Source organism: Hyperolius riggenbachi, chromosome 6 (genome assembly GCF_040937935.1).
Source record: "Hyperolius riggenbachi isolate aHypRig1 chromosome 6, aHypRig1.pri, whole genome shotgun sequence".
In the NCBI taxonomy this organism is placed as follows: Eukaryota; Metazoa; Chordata; class Amphibia; order Anura; family Hyperoliidae; genus Hyperolius; species Hyperolius riggenbachi.
The window spans coordinates 151,158,545-151,178,541 of NC_090651.1; the positions used below are offsets into that span (position 1 = coordinate 151,158,545).

At 43.4% G+C, this 19,997-nt stretch overlaps 1 protein-coding gene across 1 annotated transcript in view; it reads right to left on the reverse strand.

Moving 5' to 3' along the window:
• The window catches only part of KIF14 (kinesin family member 14), a 101,773-nt gene that overhangs the window by 54,040 nt on the left and 27,736 nt on the right, over window positions 1-19,997 (reverse strand). The window contains 6 exon segments of the mRNA XM_068240083.1: window positions 636-783; window positions 3,931-4,103; window positions 9,851-9,969; window positions 12,892-13,008; window positions 14,508-14,615; window positions 18,131-18,161. Coding sequence (XP_068096184.1) covers window positions 636-783; window positions 3,931-4,103; window positions 9,851-9,969; window positions 12,892-13,008; window positions 14,508-14,615; window positions 18,131-18,161 — 696 coding nt within the window.

The window sequence follows — 19,997 nt, forward strand, 5'->3', positions numbered from 1 at the left end:
GGACCCCTGCCCTATGTAGTTTCAAAATGTTGGTTTATGATTTATTGAAATTGGACAATATTGATTTTTTTGGAAGTGCCAGCTTTTTGGATAAATCTAACTATTGATTGGTGGCATCATCCACCCTATTCAGCAAGTCGCCCTGCTGTTTTCATTGACTGGCTTTACAATAAGCAGTATGGGAGACCTTTTATCTAATTATAGGCTACATATCCATATCCAGTTCTATTGTTAATTACTGCAGAAGGAATTGGCAAGCTCACTCTTACTCAGCCTCCCCGTTCCATGGCACAGCTAGTAAACCTACCCAGTCAAATCTGCCACTTAGTGATAAATGTTTAAAGTATCTGTGGGCTTTACTCGTACATATGGTAGAAGAAAATCAGCCTCGGCAGGCGTTAACAACCGCCTGTCGAGAACCTAGTGTGTGCACAGTGGCCTGCCACCTCGGCAGGCTGCGTCTTCTGAACAACTTTGGCCCTGCAAGGTCGCTCATCATCTGCCCCCCTCCCCCCCTCCCCCCCCCCCCCCCCCCCCCCCCCCGGGCAACATGCCTTGAAAGTATGTAAGAGGCTTTATATTCCTGAGATTATAATGAGCCACAGCAGACTGAGTACTTTTCCATTTCCTCTCACCTGTGTAACTCTGACATCTCCTTTTCTTGCTGATTCAATTTCACTTTCAGAGAGGTTATTTCCTGTTGGCAACGTCGGTACTTCTCAGAATCCAAATTCTTGGCAGATAGCTGAGCAGCTCTTAGCTTGTCAATCTCGCCCTTTAACTCTAAACACAAATATGCTTATTGTTATACAGAATACAAACTGGGAGCAGAGTACTCACAGGTGACAGTGCAATAACAAAAGTGAATAATTGCCATCTTACATAGAAGAGTGTTAATTGTGTGCGTTTGGAGTTTGGGGTGTGAGAAATTGTCATAGCTTCTAATTGAGCTCTATTCCATGATAGGAGAATAGAATAGATGCATCCACCCTGCTCTAACCTCACTGTTTTGGACACACTTTGTCTGTCCTGTACTAATGACCTGGAATGAAGGTCCCATATACACTGGCCACAGTGCGTTGCACTGCTGTACTCTTCCCCGAGGCAAGGGACACGCAATTCTATAGAGCCTTGCACAGTTCATGTGATGCAACGGAAGTATCCAAATCGCCCCAATGCTGTGGCAAAGGCTGCATAGCATTACGGCATGAACCGCGCTTTCCGCACGGATCATACAGTAGTGCAAGTAAATGGGCAAGGCAGACAGTGTGCACGACGGGAGTGTGCTGCAGTGTGCATGCGTTGACCGACAGGAAGCCCAGTGATGTACTTTCTGCCCAGCAGGAACTAAGTCACTAACCAGGGGGCGGGCCTATACATATGACCCTGTCGCAGCACCGTGATGCAGGGTCACATGAAGCCTAATTTTTTGTGGCATCACACACATCCAGTGTAAAACAGGCATAAAGAAATGAAATACTGTTTAAAGAGAATCTGTATTGTTAAAAATCGCACAAAAGTAAACATACCAGTGCGTTAGGGGACATCTATTCCCCTCTGTCACAATTTCGACGCTCCCCGCCGCATTAAAAGTAGTCAAAAACAGTTTTAAAAAGTTTGTTTGTAAACAAACAAAATGGCCACCAAAACAGGAAGTAGGTTGATGTACAGTATCTCCACACATAGAAAATACATCCATACACAAGCAGGCTGTATACAGCATTCCTTTTGAATCTCAAGAGATCATTTGTGCGTTTCTTCCTGCAGATTGTTTCTTCCTGCAGACAGCTCTGCTCGTGTGTGTAATTCCTCAGTATGTGAATCCTTTCACAACAGAGGAGGATTTATTCAGCTTGTAAAATATAAGAGAGCAGAGAAAAGCTGGCTAATAACACTAACACACACACACAGGGCCTGGAGGGGGGCGTGCATCACAGATCCACAACACTGAAGTTGGCAACCTTCCAGACACAGGGCGACAAATCCGACAGGGGAAAGATAAGATGATTTATTACAGAGACGGTGATAGTAGAAAGTGCTGCAGTAAGCCAGAGCACATTAGAACAGGTTTAGGAACTTGTAGGATGGTAGAAAACAGGATGAAATTTGTGTTACAGAGTCTCTTTAAGATGCTGCAGTGCTACCTTCAAATTTTTTTTTGTATTTACATTTTTTTAATTTATATTGCTCAAAAACATGCAATAAAAAACAATACTGTAGTCGTAAAAAAACAGCATATTAATCTGAACCATTTAATATAGGCAATAAAACTATATATCAGATAGGGCTGTATTATAGATTACTGTAGCGCAGAAAATGTAGAGAAAGCAAGTCTACAGGGACCTCCAGGAGCTTATAACTGAGCCCAAAGGGGTTAAACATTGGTGTGGCAGAGATAGAGTTGACCTGGAGGCTATGTAGATGCAAGGCTGAGGAGGGGAAAAGCCCCTAAGAGAACGGAAGAGGAAAGGTAAAGAGAGAGAGGAAATGGAGGCAGGAGAGAGAAAGAGCCAGCCAGCAAGACCTTGGCCATTATGCAATTAACTTTTTCACCTGAGTTATCTCCTAGGAGATAATGTTCATCTTCACTTTAAACAAATTTTTCAGCTTTTTACAATTGAAAAAGTACCCAAAAGCTGGTGAAAAAGTACCAACAAATGTATTTTGAGTATTTTCTTGCTTGTCAGTAGCTTAAAAAGCACTTTATGACCAGTTGTAAAAATATCCCCTAGGAGAAAAAGTTAATTGCATATGGCCCCTAGTATCAGTCATGGGTTAGATTCACAGAGGTGATGGCTACAAGTCAACATTTCCCCATACTTTTTCAAAAATATGCATTTTATCCTGTATAACAGCAGTCCGAAGTTCCAATTTGTATAATAATAATAATAATAATAATGTTTTTTTTTAACTCTATTATAAACTTCATTTACATTTGGTGGATGAGGATCCCTCCAATGTTTTGATAGAACACATCTCGCCGCAGTTAGAAAGTGGTTAATCAGTACCTTCAATCTTTTTGCTTTGAACTACACTTGATTTACATGTGGCTGAGCACACAGCTGAGGATTTGCCAGCCACTGCCTGTGTATCAAGGAGTGCTCATCCACCCAGGACAGTTCTGTTGGTCATCCAGATGGTGTAAGTGTGCCAGCTTTTACTTCTTTGCACAGATTATTAATTATGCAATTTGTATTTGCAATTTTCCTCATATATATATAAAAGTTAAAATAAATAAAGTGACATGGTCCCAATAAAATAAAGTTTTTTTTTTTTTTTTAAGTCACCATTTAATGTTTAACTCCTAGCCTATTAAGCCATCATTAACCCCTGCAAAGCCTGTTTTAAACGTTTTATGACTGCCGCCTGTAGTGCGGCAGATGCAATCGCTAGGCGAAAGTTTCAGGCCCCAATGATCTATAGATGTAATGCTCTGCTGTTGTCTAGCGATGTATCTGTACAGCTCTATGGCCCCCTGAACTATCGCCCTAGCGAACGCATTCGATTGCCTCAAACGTGCAGACTGGAGATAACTGTCCGCTACATGCTCGGCTAGAAGGAAAATATGGCATATGGGGTATCAATGTAATCGGAAAGGGACAAATCATTTTTATGTGTTTTATAACTGTGGGACGTAAGATGTGAAAATTAGGAAGGATGAAAAAAAAATGTGCTAAAGTGTCAATGTCAGCAACCTTAAGGGGTAAAAACCGTGAAACGCGAACATGTTAATTACACATTGTAATCTTGTGCTTCTGAATACAACAAACATTTTATGGTTTATTATAAAAAATACATTACAGCAAGTTTGCTAAAAGTAAACTAAACTATTTGCCTCCAAAGAACCTGGCTGGCCCTTTTTTTAAATTTCAGAAATGAATCAGCCCCAGTTAATCTGCTAGCTGGTGATTTATAACAAGAGATCCTCACCTCTGATTAGTTTTGCGTTCATGTCTTCGTTCACCTTGGCAGTGTTTATTATTAGACAAGCTTGTTTGGCATATCTCAATGTGCTCAGTGTCTCCTCAATGTTACTGACAGCTGGGCTGATGGTAGCAATCATGGAGGTTTTAGAATTGCCTCCCAGACTATCTTTTAGTAACCTTAATAAAGCCAGAAAAGGACAATGATTAGCAGGATTAACACATGCATATAAATCTTGGCTCATTCAAGGACTTGGAGAACATTTGATTTCTACTTGGTTGTCATTCTTGCTGGATTAGATATGCTGTCAATTTCTCACTCAGTTTACTATCATGCCAGTGCATCAATACTTAAAAAGGAGGACCTCCGATGTAAAAATAAGACACACTATCAGCACAGGCAGCAGAAGTTGTAACAGAGTAGACTTTTTTTTTCTGCTAAAGACTGGCCACTTGTGCCATAAAATCCTCCACCCCCTTTCTGAAAAATTGCCACGACAGTGTTTTGCATAGGCTACCAAGAGATTAGGGGCCACATCCTATTTGCTGAACTCGGCAGTGCTAAGAGCAGTCAAGTTCTTAATTTAGGCAATGGGGCATCACCCAATCCTATTAAACTTAAGCCAAACACCCCCCACCCCCCAAGATGGAAAAGAACTCGCTTGGGTGATAAAAACGGCCCAGCGAGTTCTTTGCACGCTATCCTATTGCCCTTTTTCATGCCTCTGGGAATGTTTCAGGTCTTAACCAGCTAACGCACGTCATCGTCGCAACATCTAGGGGTCTCCTTGAATAAGGAGACACCCAGAGCTCCCCGTCGGGTCGCAGCACATTTTGGAAGCCCCCTACGTAGCTCTTCCAGGCATCCCTGTAAATATACATACTGCCGCTAATCACCCGACGCCTCTTGCCGCAAGTTCCGTTGCGTAATTACAGTGTGTCGTTCACTGTAATTACTGTGCGCATAGGAGCCCGCGCAAAGCATCTTTGAATCTGAAACCAGGGCTCCCGATTGGTCTGCTGTCTGAACCAATAAAATGGCTCAGACAGCGGACCAATGGGGAGCCCTGCCTTCATATTCAAAGATGCTTTGCCCGGGCTAAAATGACAGATACGCTGTACTTACATGATGGAACTTGCGGGAAGAGGCGTCGAATGTTAAGTAGAAGTATGTATATTTACAGGGGTGCCCGGCAGAGCTACATGGGGGCTTCCAAGATGTGCGGCGACCCGATGGGGTTTAATAAGGAGACCCCCCAGATGCTGCGGCGGAAGATGGCGGTGGATATTCAGTGGGTGTGAGCATGTGTGAGGAGCGAGGCCGTGGTGCTGAAGGAAAGCACCACAGCGTAAACTTCACTCCCCATCGCTCGGTAAAAGGGTGCATCTCTCAGGCTTTCGCCTTAGTAATGCTCCCTAATGATTGGCCATCACGCGAAGGAAATGGGCAATAGATGCCGGTAATTCTCGCACCATGGCAAGGTCGCACCAATCCTCGCACCATGGCTCTGCTTCTACCTGTGCCACCGAGCTAAGAGGAGAGAATAAGTACAGGGCAACTGTTTATACGGTACATAATGTCGCTGACATGCAAGTATTAACACAGGGGTAAAATCAGCTATGCAAGTATACTGCATTATTGGTAAGGTGCTCATTTTAAGCATACTTAACCACATAGGCCTGGTGCACACCAAAAACCGCTAGCAGATCCGCAAAATGCTAGCAGATTTTTAAACGCTTTTTCTTCTTTTTCTGTAGCGTTTCAGCTAGCATTTTGTGGTTTTGTGAAGCGTTTTTGGTGTAGTAGATTTCATGTATTGTTACAGTAAAGCTGTTACTGAGCAGCTACTGTAACAAAAAACGCCTGGCAAACCACTCTGAAGTGCCGTTTTTCAGAGCGATTTGCATTTTTCCTATACTTAACATTGAGGCAGAAACGCAATCGCAATCCAAAATCTGCAGCAGCCCGGGAGTATGCGTTTCTGCAAAACGCCTCCCGCTCTGGTGCGCACCAGCCCATTGAAATACATTACCCTAGCGGATCCGCACCCGCAAGCGGATCGCAAACCGCAGCAGAACCGCTCTGGTGTGCACTAGGCCTTAAAGAGAACCCAAACTGAAAAAAAAGTCAAAATAACCATACACAGGTCATACTTACCTCCTGTGTAGTCTACTACTCAATCTCTTTATCCTCTACTGTGTCCCATTTGTCCACTGTGATAAATTGAATTCTCCCGTCATCCATTTTAAAAATGGCCATTACCACATAACAGCTTCCTGGTCAGCACACTGTTAAACTGTAATGTCACCTACTTGAGCCATAGGGAAACATGGACATTACCTTGCACATTCATTTGTAACTGACAGCTGCTAATATATAACTGACAGCAACTGGTATATTTCAGTTCTGACAAAATATTGTCAGAACTGGAAGGGATCATTGTCAGAAGAAAATGGTAAGCTGAGAGGAACTGGCGGCGAGGTTAGTATGTAATATTCATTTGCAGCTATGTCATGTGTTTATTTTAAATAATTTTACTTACTTCAGGTTCCCTTTAACCACTTAACGACCGCCTAACGCCGATAGGCGTCGGCAGGTCGAAGTGGTGTTTCCATGTCAGTTCACGGAGGGTGTCTCCGTGAACAGCCTGCGAGCCTCCAAAGAAATCCCCTGTGTTTACATCATAAAGGAGATTGGCGATCCCCAGCCTCTGATTGGCCGAGGATCGCCGCCGTCTGATAGGCTAAAGCCTATTAAAGGCGGTACAGGACGGATCGCCGTCCTGTGCCGCCCACAGCCAGAGGGAGAGAAAGAAAGGGAGGGAGGAATATCACTGCGGAGGGGGGCTTTGAGGAGCCCCCCCGCTCGGCCACACAGAGCGGCAGCGATTAGACCCCCCAGGAAGACATGCTCCTAGTGGGGAAAAAAAGGGGGGGGGGGAGGGGAAGTCTGATCGCCCTGCCACAATCATGATCTGTGCTGCGGGCTGGAGAGCCCACGCAGCACAGATCAGCAAAAAATAGCGTGGTCCTTAAGTGGTTAAACCCACAGGGTTGTTTATTTTTTTGCATCTGAGCATCTTTCACCTCCCATTCAACTTTAACACTACTCATCACAATGAATTCATCTATATCTTGTTTTTTTCTGCCACCAATTAGGCTTTCTTTGGGTCATACATTTTGCTAAGAATTAATTTATTCTAAATCCATTTTAACAGGAATACTAAGAAAGAAATGGAAAAAAATTATTATTTCTCAGTTTTTGGCCATTATAGTTTGAAATTAATTAATGCTACCGTAATTAACACCCATGTATTTTATTTGTCCCGCTTATTACACCATTTAAATTATGTCCCTATCACAATGTATGGCGCCGATATGTTATTTGGAAATAAAGGTGCATTCTTTCAATTTGCGTCCATCGCTATTTACAAGCCCATGATTAAAACAATTATATTAATATACTCCTTTGACATGCATATTTAAAAAGTTCAGACCCTTTGGTAACTTTGTTTTTTTGGTTTTTATTTATTTAATTTTTTTTTTAATTAAAAAAATTATTTGGTGTGGGAGGTAAACAGCTAATTTTAAAATTTATGTAAACAAATTTATTTAACAAAAAATGGATGTGGGTGTTTTACTATTTGGCCACAAGATGGCCACTGTCAAAAAGTCCTGGAAGCATGATCGTACGCTTCCAGGAAGCATTAGGAGGACGGGAAACTTGTTGTAACTCAGAAAAACCGCAGCCTCTGACAAGTGGCTGTCGGTGTTTTTGCAGGGGGCTTCGATCAATGAATGGGATCTTAGGAGAAAATGACTTCCGGAGAGCAGGCAAGAGATAAAAAGGTTCAATAGTTCATACATTTTAGCTCTGGCATACTTCAATGAATGTGTCATTGAGCAAAACCAATAAAACAGTTACAATTTAAAAGTAGATTTAAACATGAATAAATCTGTAGAATATCTTAAAAAGCCATTTTTAGAAGGAAGATAGACACAATTGTTTGATTCATTAGTTTATTTTCACCTCGGGTGTCCTTTAAGTACATAAACACATTGAAATAAGAGAACCACTTCAAAGATGCTCAACCTCTTGCTGCCTGCTTACATTCCCTCGTCAGTCTGAATCCATGCTTCCACTTAGGCTATGGGTCAGCAAAGAGGCATAGCTTCATATGACACTCTTCCTCTCTTCATGGCCCTGACATCACACTGTGGGAGGAGTTTCCCTACAATATCAGTCACTAAGACGTCTCTGATTATCTATTTTAGAAAAAAGGTAAAGATTTCTCATAGGAAAGGGAGTATTGGCTACTTATTGGGATGACGTTCAATCCTGGGCTAAAGTTAATCTTTAAAGGGAAGGTTCAGGGACTATGAAAAAAAAAATCCTTATCCACTTACCTGGGGCTTCCTCCAGCCCGTGGCAGGCAGGAGGTGCCCTCGGCGCCGCTCCGCAGGCTCCCGGTGGTCTCCGGTGGCCGACCCGACCTGGCCAGGTCGGGCCTCTTCTGCGCTCCATTGTGCGTCCCACACCGGCGCGCTGACGTCATCGGACGTCCTCTGGGCTGTACTGTGCAGACTCAGTAGTTCTGAGCCTGCGCAGTACAGCCCGGAAGACGTCCGATGACGTCAGCGCGCCGGTGTGGGATGCACAATGGAGCGCAGAAGAGGCCCGACCTGGCCGCCGGCCTGGCCAGGTCGGATCGGCCACCGGAGACCACCGGGAGCCTGCGGAGCGGCGCCGAGGGCACCTCCTGCCTGCTACGGGCTGGAGGAAGCCCCAGGTAAGTGGATAAGGATTTTTATTTTTTTTTCATAGTCCCTGAACCTTCCCTTTAAAGGGATCCTAAACAGAGGGATATGGAGGTTTCCTTTTAAACAATACCAGTTGCCTGGCAGTCCTGCTGATTTCTTTGGATTAGCTGCATGCTTGTTTCAAGTTTGTAATTCAGCCACTACTTTAGCCAGTCTGACTTTAGTCAGAGCAACTGATTTGCATGCTTGTTCAGGGGCTGTGGCTGAAAGCATTGGAGACACAGGATCAGCGGGAGAGTCAGGCAACTGGTATTATTTTCAAAGGAACAATAGATATCCTTCTCAATTTAGGTTCCCTTTAAGTTTGACATGTGGGACCTTGTCAGGCTTCAAGTACAACTGAACAGAGATATCTTATGTTAAGCATGCAATTTAAAAAATGGTCCGCACTGCTAATCTAGTGTTTATTGGTAGCTCATGTCAATAAAAGGACATGAAATTGGAGTGAGCCTATTGGCTATAAGTTCATACTGATTGGCCTTGGAAGAAGCGCTACATGCGAAACGGCCGTTAGGCTCATGAGAACCCACCGCAGCAACATCCACACTGGTATGAACTTATAGCCAACAGGCTTACTCCAATTTCATGTACATTTATTGACATGAGCTACCAATAAACACACTATTGGCAATGATGACTATTTTCTACATTGCATGCTTAAGTGATTGCTTGACTTCCCTGTCGGAGCACGCCATGTCTGTGTAGGGTGGGTTACAGGCTCAGAGTGCTTCTGGAGTTGACCCTCATGCCCTAACTGTGGAGCCGACCACTCTACCTTCTATCTGTGTGTTTATGACAGAAAAGGATATGGTGGCTGCCATATTTATTTCCTTTTAAACAATACCAGTTGCCTGGCATTCCCGCTGATCTCTTTGGATGCAGTAGTGCCTGAATCACACACCTGAAAAAAGCATGCAGCTAATTCATTCAGATTTCAGTCAGAAACATCTGATCTGCATGCTAACCTTTAAAAGTACAACTACAGGGGATAGCCGATAAAAGGACAGTTTACTATATGCTCAGTAATGCTAGACAATTTAAAAGATTAAATTAGAAAAAGCAAAAATAGAACTTATTAGGCTGACTCCCAGTAAGTATTCACTCACCATGTAAGAACAGACTCCCTGTATGGTATAAAAACCTTTTTCTTCAACTGTGAGCTCTCAGAAAGTGCAGAAATCACTTTTCCCAAAGTCAGCAGAGATTTATTGATACTGATGCCTTCCTGCGTACATTAAAAAGAACTTTTGCTATTATATACAGCTACATAAGGTTCAAGCAAAGACATACTTCAGTAAATGAGAAACGTGCAATCAATATTTGACACCGTAATTAATCTTTACGGCCCTTTGTCACTACACACGTTTTACATTTTTGCAATAAGTATGGGCAAAAATGTAAACACATACAGCATAAGCACTCCTCCAATTCTGCAAACAAGAACACAAACATAACTTTCCCTCTTGCTTAAAGAACACCCGAGGCAGGGTTCTTCCATCGCAATCTGCATACAGAGGCTGGGTCTGTCTATAGAAGCCCAGCCTCTGTTGCTAGTTAGTTTCCTCCAAAGCCCCCCCTGCGCTCAGCCAGACCCCATAAAACACAGCCGCGCTATGCGGCTGTGTTTACCTCACTAACGTCAGTCTCTGCTGCTCCCCCGCCTCCTGAATCGCTCCGGTCCCCGCCCGCGTCCCTTTCCTCCAATCGGCGGGGAGGGAAGGGACGTGGGCGGGGACCGGAGCGATTCAGGAGGCGGGGGAGCGCGGAGACTGACATTAGTGAGATAGTGAGATAAACACAGCCGGCTGCGACACGCTGCGTGTCGTCAGCGCGGCTGTGTTTTATGGGGTCTGACAGCACGCAGGGGGGGCTTTGGAGGAAACTAAATAGCAACAGAGGCTGGGCTCTATAGGTAGACCGGGCCTCTGTATGGGGATTGCGATGGAAGAACCCCGCCTCGGGTTCTCTTTAAAAAAAAAAACATTCTCACATGGTTGTCTGAAAGCACATTTTGGGACTCCAAAAAGAAACTAGGCGCTTGATTCGCTAAGCTTAGAACTGTGTAACAGAATGAATTAGCTGCTGTTACGCGTACTAGTGAATCAGAGGGCCTTAATTTAGCGTACCTGCATGCTATTGGCAGCATAATCAGGGAGCGGGCACTCTGCGCACGCTATGCTGCTGAATTGCAGCATAGGGAATGCTAGCAATTAACATCGGCTCTACTCCTCATGCCCTGAGCCCCAGCGGTTCCAGTCACATTAAAGGACCTGATCCCCGCACTCTGATTGGCCCAATAGGCAGTCTGTCACTTGACAGACAGTGTTAGGGCCCTTTTCCACTAGCAATCGCAATTTTTCATTAATTCTGTTATGCGCTTGCGATTTGTGATTTTCATTTGCATTGCATTATTGTAAAAAAAAAAAAAAAGCAAGCGATTGCGATTAGCGATTTCCAAATCGAATCACTGTAGTGGAAAATACTTCTCGTGATTTCTATGATAAAGTAACAACTCTAGCGATTTAAAAATCACTAGCGATTTGCGATTTTGCGATTCAGCAATCACAATCGCTCTAGTGGAAAAGGGCCCTAAGAGCAGCTAACTCGTGCTGTTACGCGGTTTTTTTTTTATTTGTTTTTTTCCCTAGTTTTGCCATATACCGTGTGCAGTTAGCATGTCCCTTTCAGTATGCAGGCATAGTGCTAGTGGCACAGTGGCAGCTGCTAATCAGTGGCTGTTACTGATTCTGGCATAGTGGTGGCTGGTAAATTGGTGGCTTCTACTGCTACAGTGGGGGCTGATAGCCTACAGGTGAAAAAAAAAAAAAAAAAAAAGGAGGGAGGCAGAGTGGTGATAAAAGGTCGACCCTGCATGCGGCTTCTCACAGCTAGAGCCTGCAGGCCACTTAGAATTAACAAATGTAGAGAGCTTCAGGGGTCACCTGAAAAGGCTTGGCAAGCCACATTTGGCCACCAGGCCGGACTTTGGACATTCCCGATTTAGCCTATCTTGCCACAAACTCCCTGCAACACTGTTTTGAATGGGCAGAATGTAAACTTTATTGATCTCTTGTGTACAGCACAGACTTTATCAAGTCGCCTGAGATTCTTACATATAATGTTTTATAACCGTGTTCTACGAGATGTTATTTATGCATTTTCATGCATTTCAAAGCTCACCGACTATGTGGGTAGAAAAAATAAAGTCTTGTAAAAGTAAATACCTTTTAATGGCTAACTAATAAGGTTAAGTGATGCAAGCTTTCTGGGATCTAGTCCCCTTCTTCGGCCATATTTCCAGATATTAGTTTACGTAAAACACTGATGCAGGTAAATAGTAAACACGAAGATGACAGTTGGGCTGGTTACTGTTTAGCAGTTACTGTGTTACCAGCACAACTGTCATCTTCGTGTTTAGGGCCCATTTCCATTTGAGAATGGGAGGTGAAGGGATACGATGCAGCTATGCATCACTTACACTCCCATTCGCGTCACTTCCGCATTCCCCGTGAACGGAGATGGGGCAGATGTGGCCATGCGAGAATCTGTAGCATGCTGCAGATTCTCTGACTGCTCCGCATAACCAGCACGCAATACAAACTGTTCCATTGACGTGCTTTGGTTTCAGTTTGGCTATGTAGCCACATTGCACTGTGTGTAGTGGAAACGGGCCCTTTACTATTTACCTGCATCTGTGTTTTACTTCAGCTAACATCTGGAAATATGACCAAAGAAGGGGACTAGATCCCTGAAAGCTTGCATCATTTAACTTTATCAGTTAGCCATTAAAAAGTATTACTTTTACAAGACTTTATTTTTTCTACCTACATAATTTGTTTGGCTAACACAGTACAGAAATTTTTTTTGCTACTAACTCACTGACTAGTGTGAATGAGCCCAAGGAAATCTGAAGTAGGAGGAATATAGAAGCAACCACTGCTAAGTTCTTTTTGAAAATGACCTCTTGTGCTGACCCTCTGAATTTACTACATTGAATCACTGACAAGTGTGCAGAGGAGGTGTTCTGGCTGTACTCAAATATTGTGCATGCTTGTTCTAGGTTACTCAGACACATTTGAAGCCAAAAGTTCACTTTTCAATTAAAACATTTTCTCTGAACTGTAAGTTCTAAAACTGAAGTGCACACCTTGAGACGGTCTCCATTAGTCTTTGCAGATGCACATCTCTCACTTCCAGCAAGATCTACCAGGTTGATCCGACTGGTAATTCGGTGATCATGTTCTTCTCCATCCACAACTTCAGTCTATGGAAGAACATATACTTATACTTAAAGGGGCACTATTGCGAATTCCCTGGATTTTAGTCCCTTTAACATAGATATGTGTAAGTGGAGCAATGTTATTGCCACTTATTGTGACTGATCAAAAGGATTTTATACATTGCCACTGACCATTTACAGCTAGTGAGTCACGTCGGAAGGTTTACCTTTCTGACGCGACTTAGCATAATCCATTCTGCAGTAGGAGGCATCTGTAGTTGTAGAAACTGCAGCTGTTACATCCCCCCCTCTGGTCAGCCCAGCTAAGTTTGGTCAAACTTGTAAACTGAACTATCGTGCAGTTACAGAGTTCTGTGTACGTTGCAGCCGCCGTACGGGTCTATAGTTACATGCTGCCCGCTGAGGACCTCTTATTTGCAGCTGGCACAGTGACGGACACCTATTGGTGTCTGTTGCTGTGGTAACCAGCAATCGGCTTTCTAATTGCGCAAGCCAGCCGCGGCATCAGTGAGCATATACACGTTTGTGTCTGCTCACTGATGCCGCCGCTGGCTTGCGCAATTAGAAAGCCGATTGCTGGTTACCACAGCAACGGACACCAATAGGTGTCCGTCACTGTGCCAGCTGCAAATAAGAGGTCCTCAGCGGGCAGCATGTAACTATAGACCCGTACGGCGGCTGCAGCATACACAGAACTCCGTAACTGCACGATAGTTCAGTTACAAGTTGGACCAAACTTAGCTGGGCTGACCAGAGGGGGGGATGTAACAGCTGCAGTATCTACAACTACAGATGCCTCCTACTGCAGAATGGATTATGCTAAGTCGCGTCAGAAAGGTAAACCTTCCGACGTGACTCACTAGCTATAAATGGTTAGTGGCAATGTATAAAATCCTTTTGATCAATCACAATAAGTGGCAATAACATTGCTCCACTTACACATATCTATGTTAAAGGGACAAAAATCCAGGGAATTCGCAATAGTGCCCCTTTAACCAAACTATCCACAAAAAGTAGACACATACAATATTCCCAATTACAAGCAACCACTGGTTAGAAATTAAATTTTAACTCCCCCCCCCCCCCATATAATGCGCATTGAGCCCTGCCTCACTAGGATTGCACACACTGTTGAAAAGATTACGATGGAAGTACCTGCAGACCTTCCAATTCCCCACAATGTAATCACATACACGTAAACCGGGGTGACAGAGGGTGCCAGTGATCAGACAGGGAAAAGAGATGAGAGAGAAGCATTTCAGAGAGGTCCAGTCTAGCCTTTCTGGAAAAAACATTTATGCCTGTGACAGGATCATTAGAAGACAGAACCAGGAGAAACCGGGATTCTCACGAATAGCACATGCCTTGGCTTCATGTTCTCCAAATTACAGAATTAACACAAGTAACTACACCAGGTGCCAACATTTTGCCATCATAGCTAGCTTGATCATATTTAGAGACCTGGTGCATTTTATGAATATAAGAGAACATTCCACCTACAATCTCTAACAGAACTTCTTTACCTTGGTCTGGGTCATGGTGAGAGTAAACACAGAATGAGATCTGGAACTTTTGTCATTCATTCCAGTAGCAGCAGTTGCTCTCTGCTTGTTACCCAACTCCAGCCAACTCTGAAAATATAGCAAGACGTAATGACCTGGACATTTAAAACATGGTAGGCATGACAGTAAAGACCATAAAGCAGTAAAATAATAAAACATGCAGTGTCACAATCTCCCATAGCTACTTTGAAACGAGAAACAAAATTGTTCTTTATGATATACAGTTTGAAAGCTCTATAGGAGCAGACAGACCTTGGGGGGGGGGAAAAAAAAAAAAAAAAAAGTGCAGCAAGTATGGTCTGTGTAGGTCTAGTGAAGGATATCAGGGCTATGGAGTTGGGTCGACAAAAAATGTACCAACTCCTAATAAATTTCTGTCTCCTAATAAATTTAAATTGTAATGAAAAAAAAAAATACAGCAAGTTCAAATGTCCCAGGGCTGTGGAGTTAGAAGATAAAGTAAATCCTTCGACTCAGACTCCTCAGTTTCTGGTTCTTATGACACCTCTGTAGGGATGATCAGTGAGAGGCAAATTAGTTCAAGTTTGTGGAGAATTATGCAAATTTATGCAGCTTGAAAGTGAACCAATCAAATCATGCAGTGGCAGAATATGACTGGCCTATTTTCAAGTTGCATAAACAATTGCATAATTCTTCATGTAGATGTACAGAGGCGCCAAAAGGATAAAATATGCTAAAATGTTTAAAATATTCGGGTGGCGGCGGTGGACCGGCCACTCAGAAATAGACTCGATGCTGTCGCTTAAGATAAAGACAATTTATTCACATACTCCATGAACAGAACCGCAACGCGTTTCATGGGTATATTCCCGCTTCCTCAGGCAATAAACAGACAGGAGTACACAGTACAGTCTCAAGGTCACGAATAGCGCCTCTGTACAGCATCGAGTCTATTTCTGAGTGGCCGGTCCACCGCCGCCACCCGAATATTTTAAACATTTTAGCATATTTTATCCTTCTGGCGCCTCTGTACATCTACTTGTCAAGCTATCCACCCTTGGTGGTTGGAAGGGTGACAAACCCTCCTTTCCTTCTTCAGAGAGCGACATCTTAATCCTGAGTGGGGACAGGTCTAATCTCCCCACCTGCCTATATAGTGGTTGCCTAAACGGTAACCCATGTTTGTAAGTATAATACTTACTCCACACTAATTCTCCCTGATCCAATACATACTACACTATATTGGGCTCTCGGTTTCTCTGTTTTAGCATAATTCTTCATGAACTCAAACTAATTTGCCTCTCATTGACCATCTCTACTCCTCTATATTTAAAAGACATATCAAATAAAAGGGCTATGGAGACCATATTTATTTCCTGTTAAACAATGCAACTGTACTGCTGATCCTTCACCTCGGACCAAGGCGCCTTATGAGCCAATGGGCATAAGGTCTCATCTACTACCCTTGGTGTTCCTCACATCTGTTATACATTTCTTATGGTGCACTGGTTCTATTCATGGTCGCCCAAGTCTATCATTTGTGTGAGGTCTCATATTTGCAAACCATTTCATTAATTACTAATCAAATTCAACCTAATGTGGTAATTGTAATTGTGTACTGTTCCACGTTACAATTCAATAAGCCACATTGTTGAACAAAAAAAAACAAAACAAAAAAAAACAGGAAGGAAAAATATATTCACTGATGAGACTGCAGAGTTGAAGTGTTTTCCACAAAGAGTTAATATCTCCACACCAGCTCATTCCCCCCCCCCCCCCCCTCATATGGTGATGGGGTGTACACAGACTGTTAAAGCGGATCCGAGATGAAAGACTAACTATAACAAGTAACTTGTCTATATATCTTATCTAAAGTTTAGATAGTTTGATGATTATTTCTTCCTGTGATACAATGACAGCAGCCATGTTGTTAGTAAACATTAAAAACAGGCCAGCTTATCTGCATCTTGAGCACTCAGCCTGTGAAAAAAATCCTCCTCCTTCTCCCTCCTCCCCTCTGCCTCTGAAATCTCTGGCTAGTAATACCTCCCCCTCCTCCTGCCCAGACTGAGCTCCCAGGAGCCCTTGCTACTGTCTGAAAATGCCTTGGCTCTCTGAAAATCTGTGGGTGAGGCTTGTTTAGTTTATAGGGAATAAGAGTATTAAAACAAAAAAGTATTTGGCTTGAGGAATGCCCTATAAACAATAGGAAAGGAACACAATTATGCAATGAGTAAAAGTTCATCTCGGATCCACTTTAAGTCTACTCAAGCTGCACCTGACAAACACAGAAGAGCACAATTTTGCAAGCCAAGTAATGTAATAATTTAAAGTGCAACAGGCAAAACTTAGTGCATTGAAATTTGACATGTTCCACGCATTAAAACAAAATGTTAGCATAGTACTTTAAGGCTGCTTACACACCAAGACGTTACAGGCGCACGTTAGTGCGCCTGTAGCGCTCCCCCAACGCACAGCAATGTAACACAAGTGGGCTGTTCACACAGCCCACGTTGTGTTACATGTAACGCTGCACGTTCCGCGCAAAGTGCAGCATGCTACGGCGTTGGAGCGGCTATAGCCGCGTTAGACTGTTTGCACATGCGCAGTGGAGGGCGGAGAGGAGGCGGGGAGAGCCAGCTACAGTAGCCGCGCACATGGCTACTTAATATTCACTGCACTGGCGGGCGCTGATTGGCCGGCGGGACCACGTGATGCGGAGTGTCTCGCTCCGCATCACGTGGTCCCGCTGGCCAATCAGCGCCACTCTGGGAGACATTATAGGAATCGAGCCGCCTAACGAGTCTCTCTCTACCGTCGGCTCTTGCAGCACCATACATTGTGTTAGGTGCACGTTATGCGACCTTAACGTGGCACCTAATGCAACGTCTTGGTGTGCAAGAAGCCTAAAGGGAGCCTAAACAGAGGGATATGGAGGTTTCCTTTTAAACAATACCAGTTGCCTGACTCTGCTGCTGATCAATTTGCAGCAGTAGTATCTGGATCTCACACGTGAAACAAGCATGCAGCTAATCCAATCTGACTTCAGTCAGAACACCTGATCTGCATGCTGGTTGAGGGGCTGTGGCTAAAAGTATTAGACACACAGGATCAGCAGGAGAGTCAGGCAACTGGTATTCATTTAAAAGGAAAAATCCACATCCGTCTCAGTTTAGGTTCCCTTTAACATGATCAGAATCAGGCAGAGCTAGAGATAACCAGCATCTGAAAAGATAGCTCTGAATAATGAAAACTCTGTGTTCCATGGGAAATACTACTTCCAAGTGAACATAGTTTGCTTTACAAATGTCTCAGTTGCATTCAAAAGCCATTAAAGGGAGAAAATACTGCAATGGGCCCATATGCAATTCACTCTTTCACCTGAGTTTTCTCCTAGGAGATACATTTATCAAAGTCTTTTTAAAATAGATTTTCAGCATTTTGTAATTGAAAAAGTACCAAAAAGTAGGTGAAAAAGTATTATCAAAATCATTTTTAGCATTTTCTTGCTAACTGGTTGCTTAATGTTATTGAAAAGTTTAAAAATATCACCTAGGAGAAAACTCAGGTGAAAAAGTTAATTGCATATGGGCCAAAGTGCAAAAAAAATTGTGGCATCTCACCTGGATATCTTGAAAGGAAGACACTACATTTCTAAAATAAAAGGATCAAATATTAAATTAACAATCATAATAGGGCCAATTTTGTTATTTTATGAAATTGGTAGCATAGCTTTGAAATGCTCAAAATCAACAAATCGAATACTAAAGCAAATTAGGACACTTATATTTTTTTAATTTATTTATTGTACTTAGCAATACACATACACAAAGAAAAATGACTGTAAAACAAAAAACATAAATAAAAGCTAATATTTGGTGGTAAGCATGCATCTCTGTCTGGTAATATTCTGAGTGCAGGAGAATGTAACTTTATTGTTATAGTAAAGGAGTCTCTACTGCTGGGAATACACGGTTAGTTTTTTAGGTGATTAGATGGTTCGATAGATAATTTCCGACATGTCCAATCTCCCTTTCGATCCTTTCGCTGCTCGATTTATGATAGAAGTGAATGGAAAAAAGATAAGAAAGACGAGCAGAAGATAAGAGAACCGACTGCAGAATCGAGCGGCAAAAACAATCGAGAGCAGAAACGCACGGCAGAAACCAACCGTGTATTCCCAGCATAACTTTAAAAGAGAAGCCTTGTTGACTAATTGTCTTTACACACTCCATAATGGTTGTCAATCAAATAGGTGAATTGCTAAACAAATATCAAATTTAATGACAATCGTTAATTGTGCCCAGGGCTCGCTACATGATAGCCGCTGCTCAGCGGCATCCCCCCGCTTCGATCGCCTTCGGCGATCTCCGATCAGGAAATCCCGTTCAAAGAACGGGATTTCCTGGAGGGCTTCCCCCGTCGCCATGGCGACAGGGCGGGATGACGTCACCGACGTCGTGACGTCATTGGGAGTCCCGATCCACCCCTCGGTGCTGCCTGGCACTGATTGGCCAGGCAGCGCACGGGGTCGGGGGGGGGGGGTTGCGCGCCGCAACGGATAGCGGCGATCGGGCGAGGGGCAGCGGCGATCGGTGTGCTGGCACAGCTAGCAAAGTGCTAGCTGCGTCCAGCAAAAAAAAAAAAAAAAAAGAAAAGAAAATCGGCCCAGCAGGGCCGGAGAAAACCTCCTGCGCGGCTTACCCCGAACTACGTTCGGGATTACCGCCAGGAAGGTTAAAAGGCTCTAGGTTCTGTGTGATTGAACAAGTGAAAAAACCCTGGAGAAGTGGAGACTACATACAAAAAAAAAAATGTCTAGACAGGAAACTTTATGGCTTTTTAAATTAAACACTCTTATACCGCATGGATTAAATAAAGATCTGGAATTGTAATTGTATGCCTTTTAACATCCATGGTGTGTATGTGTTATATGTTGAATGTTTTGAGATTTTAATCAAATGATATATCATTGACGGATTTTGATTTCTACATTTGGCCCTGCCAGATGAGAAATGATATCAGTACGATGTCATGAGATTGAGATATAAAAGCTATTGTTTAATATAGTGATAATTATACAATATTGGTTAATAGATATACAGTATATAATGCTAAGGTTTAGAATGAACATTTAAGGCTGCTTTCACAGTAAGACGCTACAGGCGCACGTTAGAGCAGCCTGTAACGCAGCCCACCGCACAGTAATGAAAAATCAATGGGCTGTTCACAGTGCCCACGTTGCGTTACATTGTAACGCAAGACGTCAAGACAACGTACTGCATGCAGTACTTTATATGTGGCTAAGCCGCGTTAGACTGCTTGCACATGCTCAGTAATGTTGGGGAGGAAGGGAGAGCGGCCAGGCACATGGCTAATTAATATTCCCTGCACTTTGTGACGCTCTGTGCGGCGATGGGCTGGCGGGACCACGTGATGCCGCATGCGTCCAAGAGTACGCATCACGGCATCAAGGACGCCAGAGTGAGC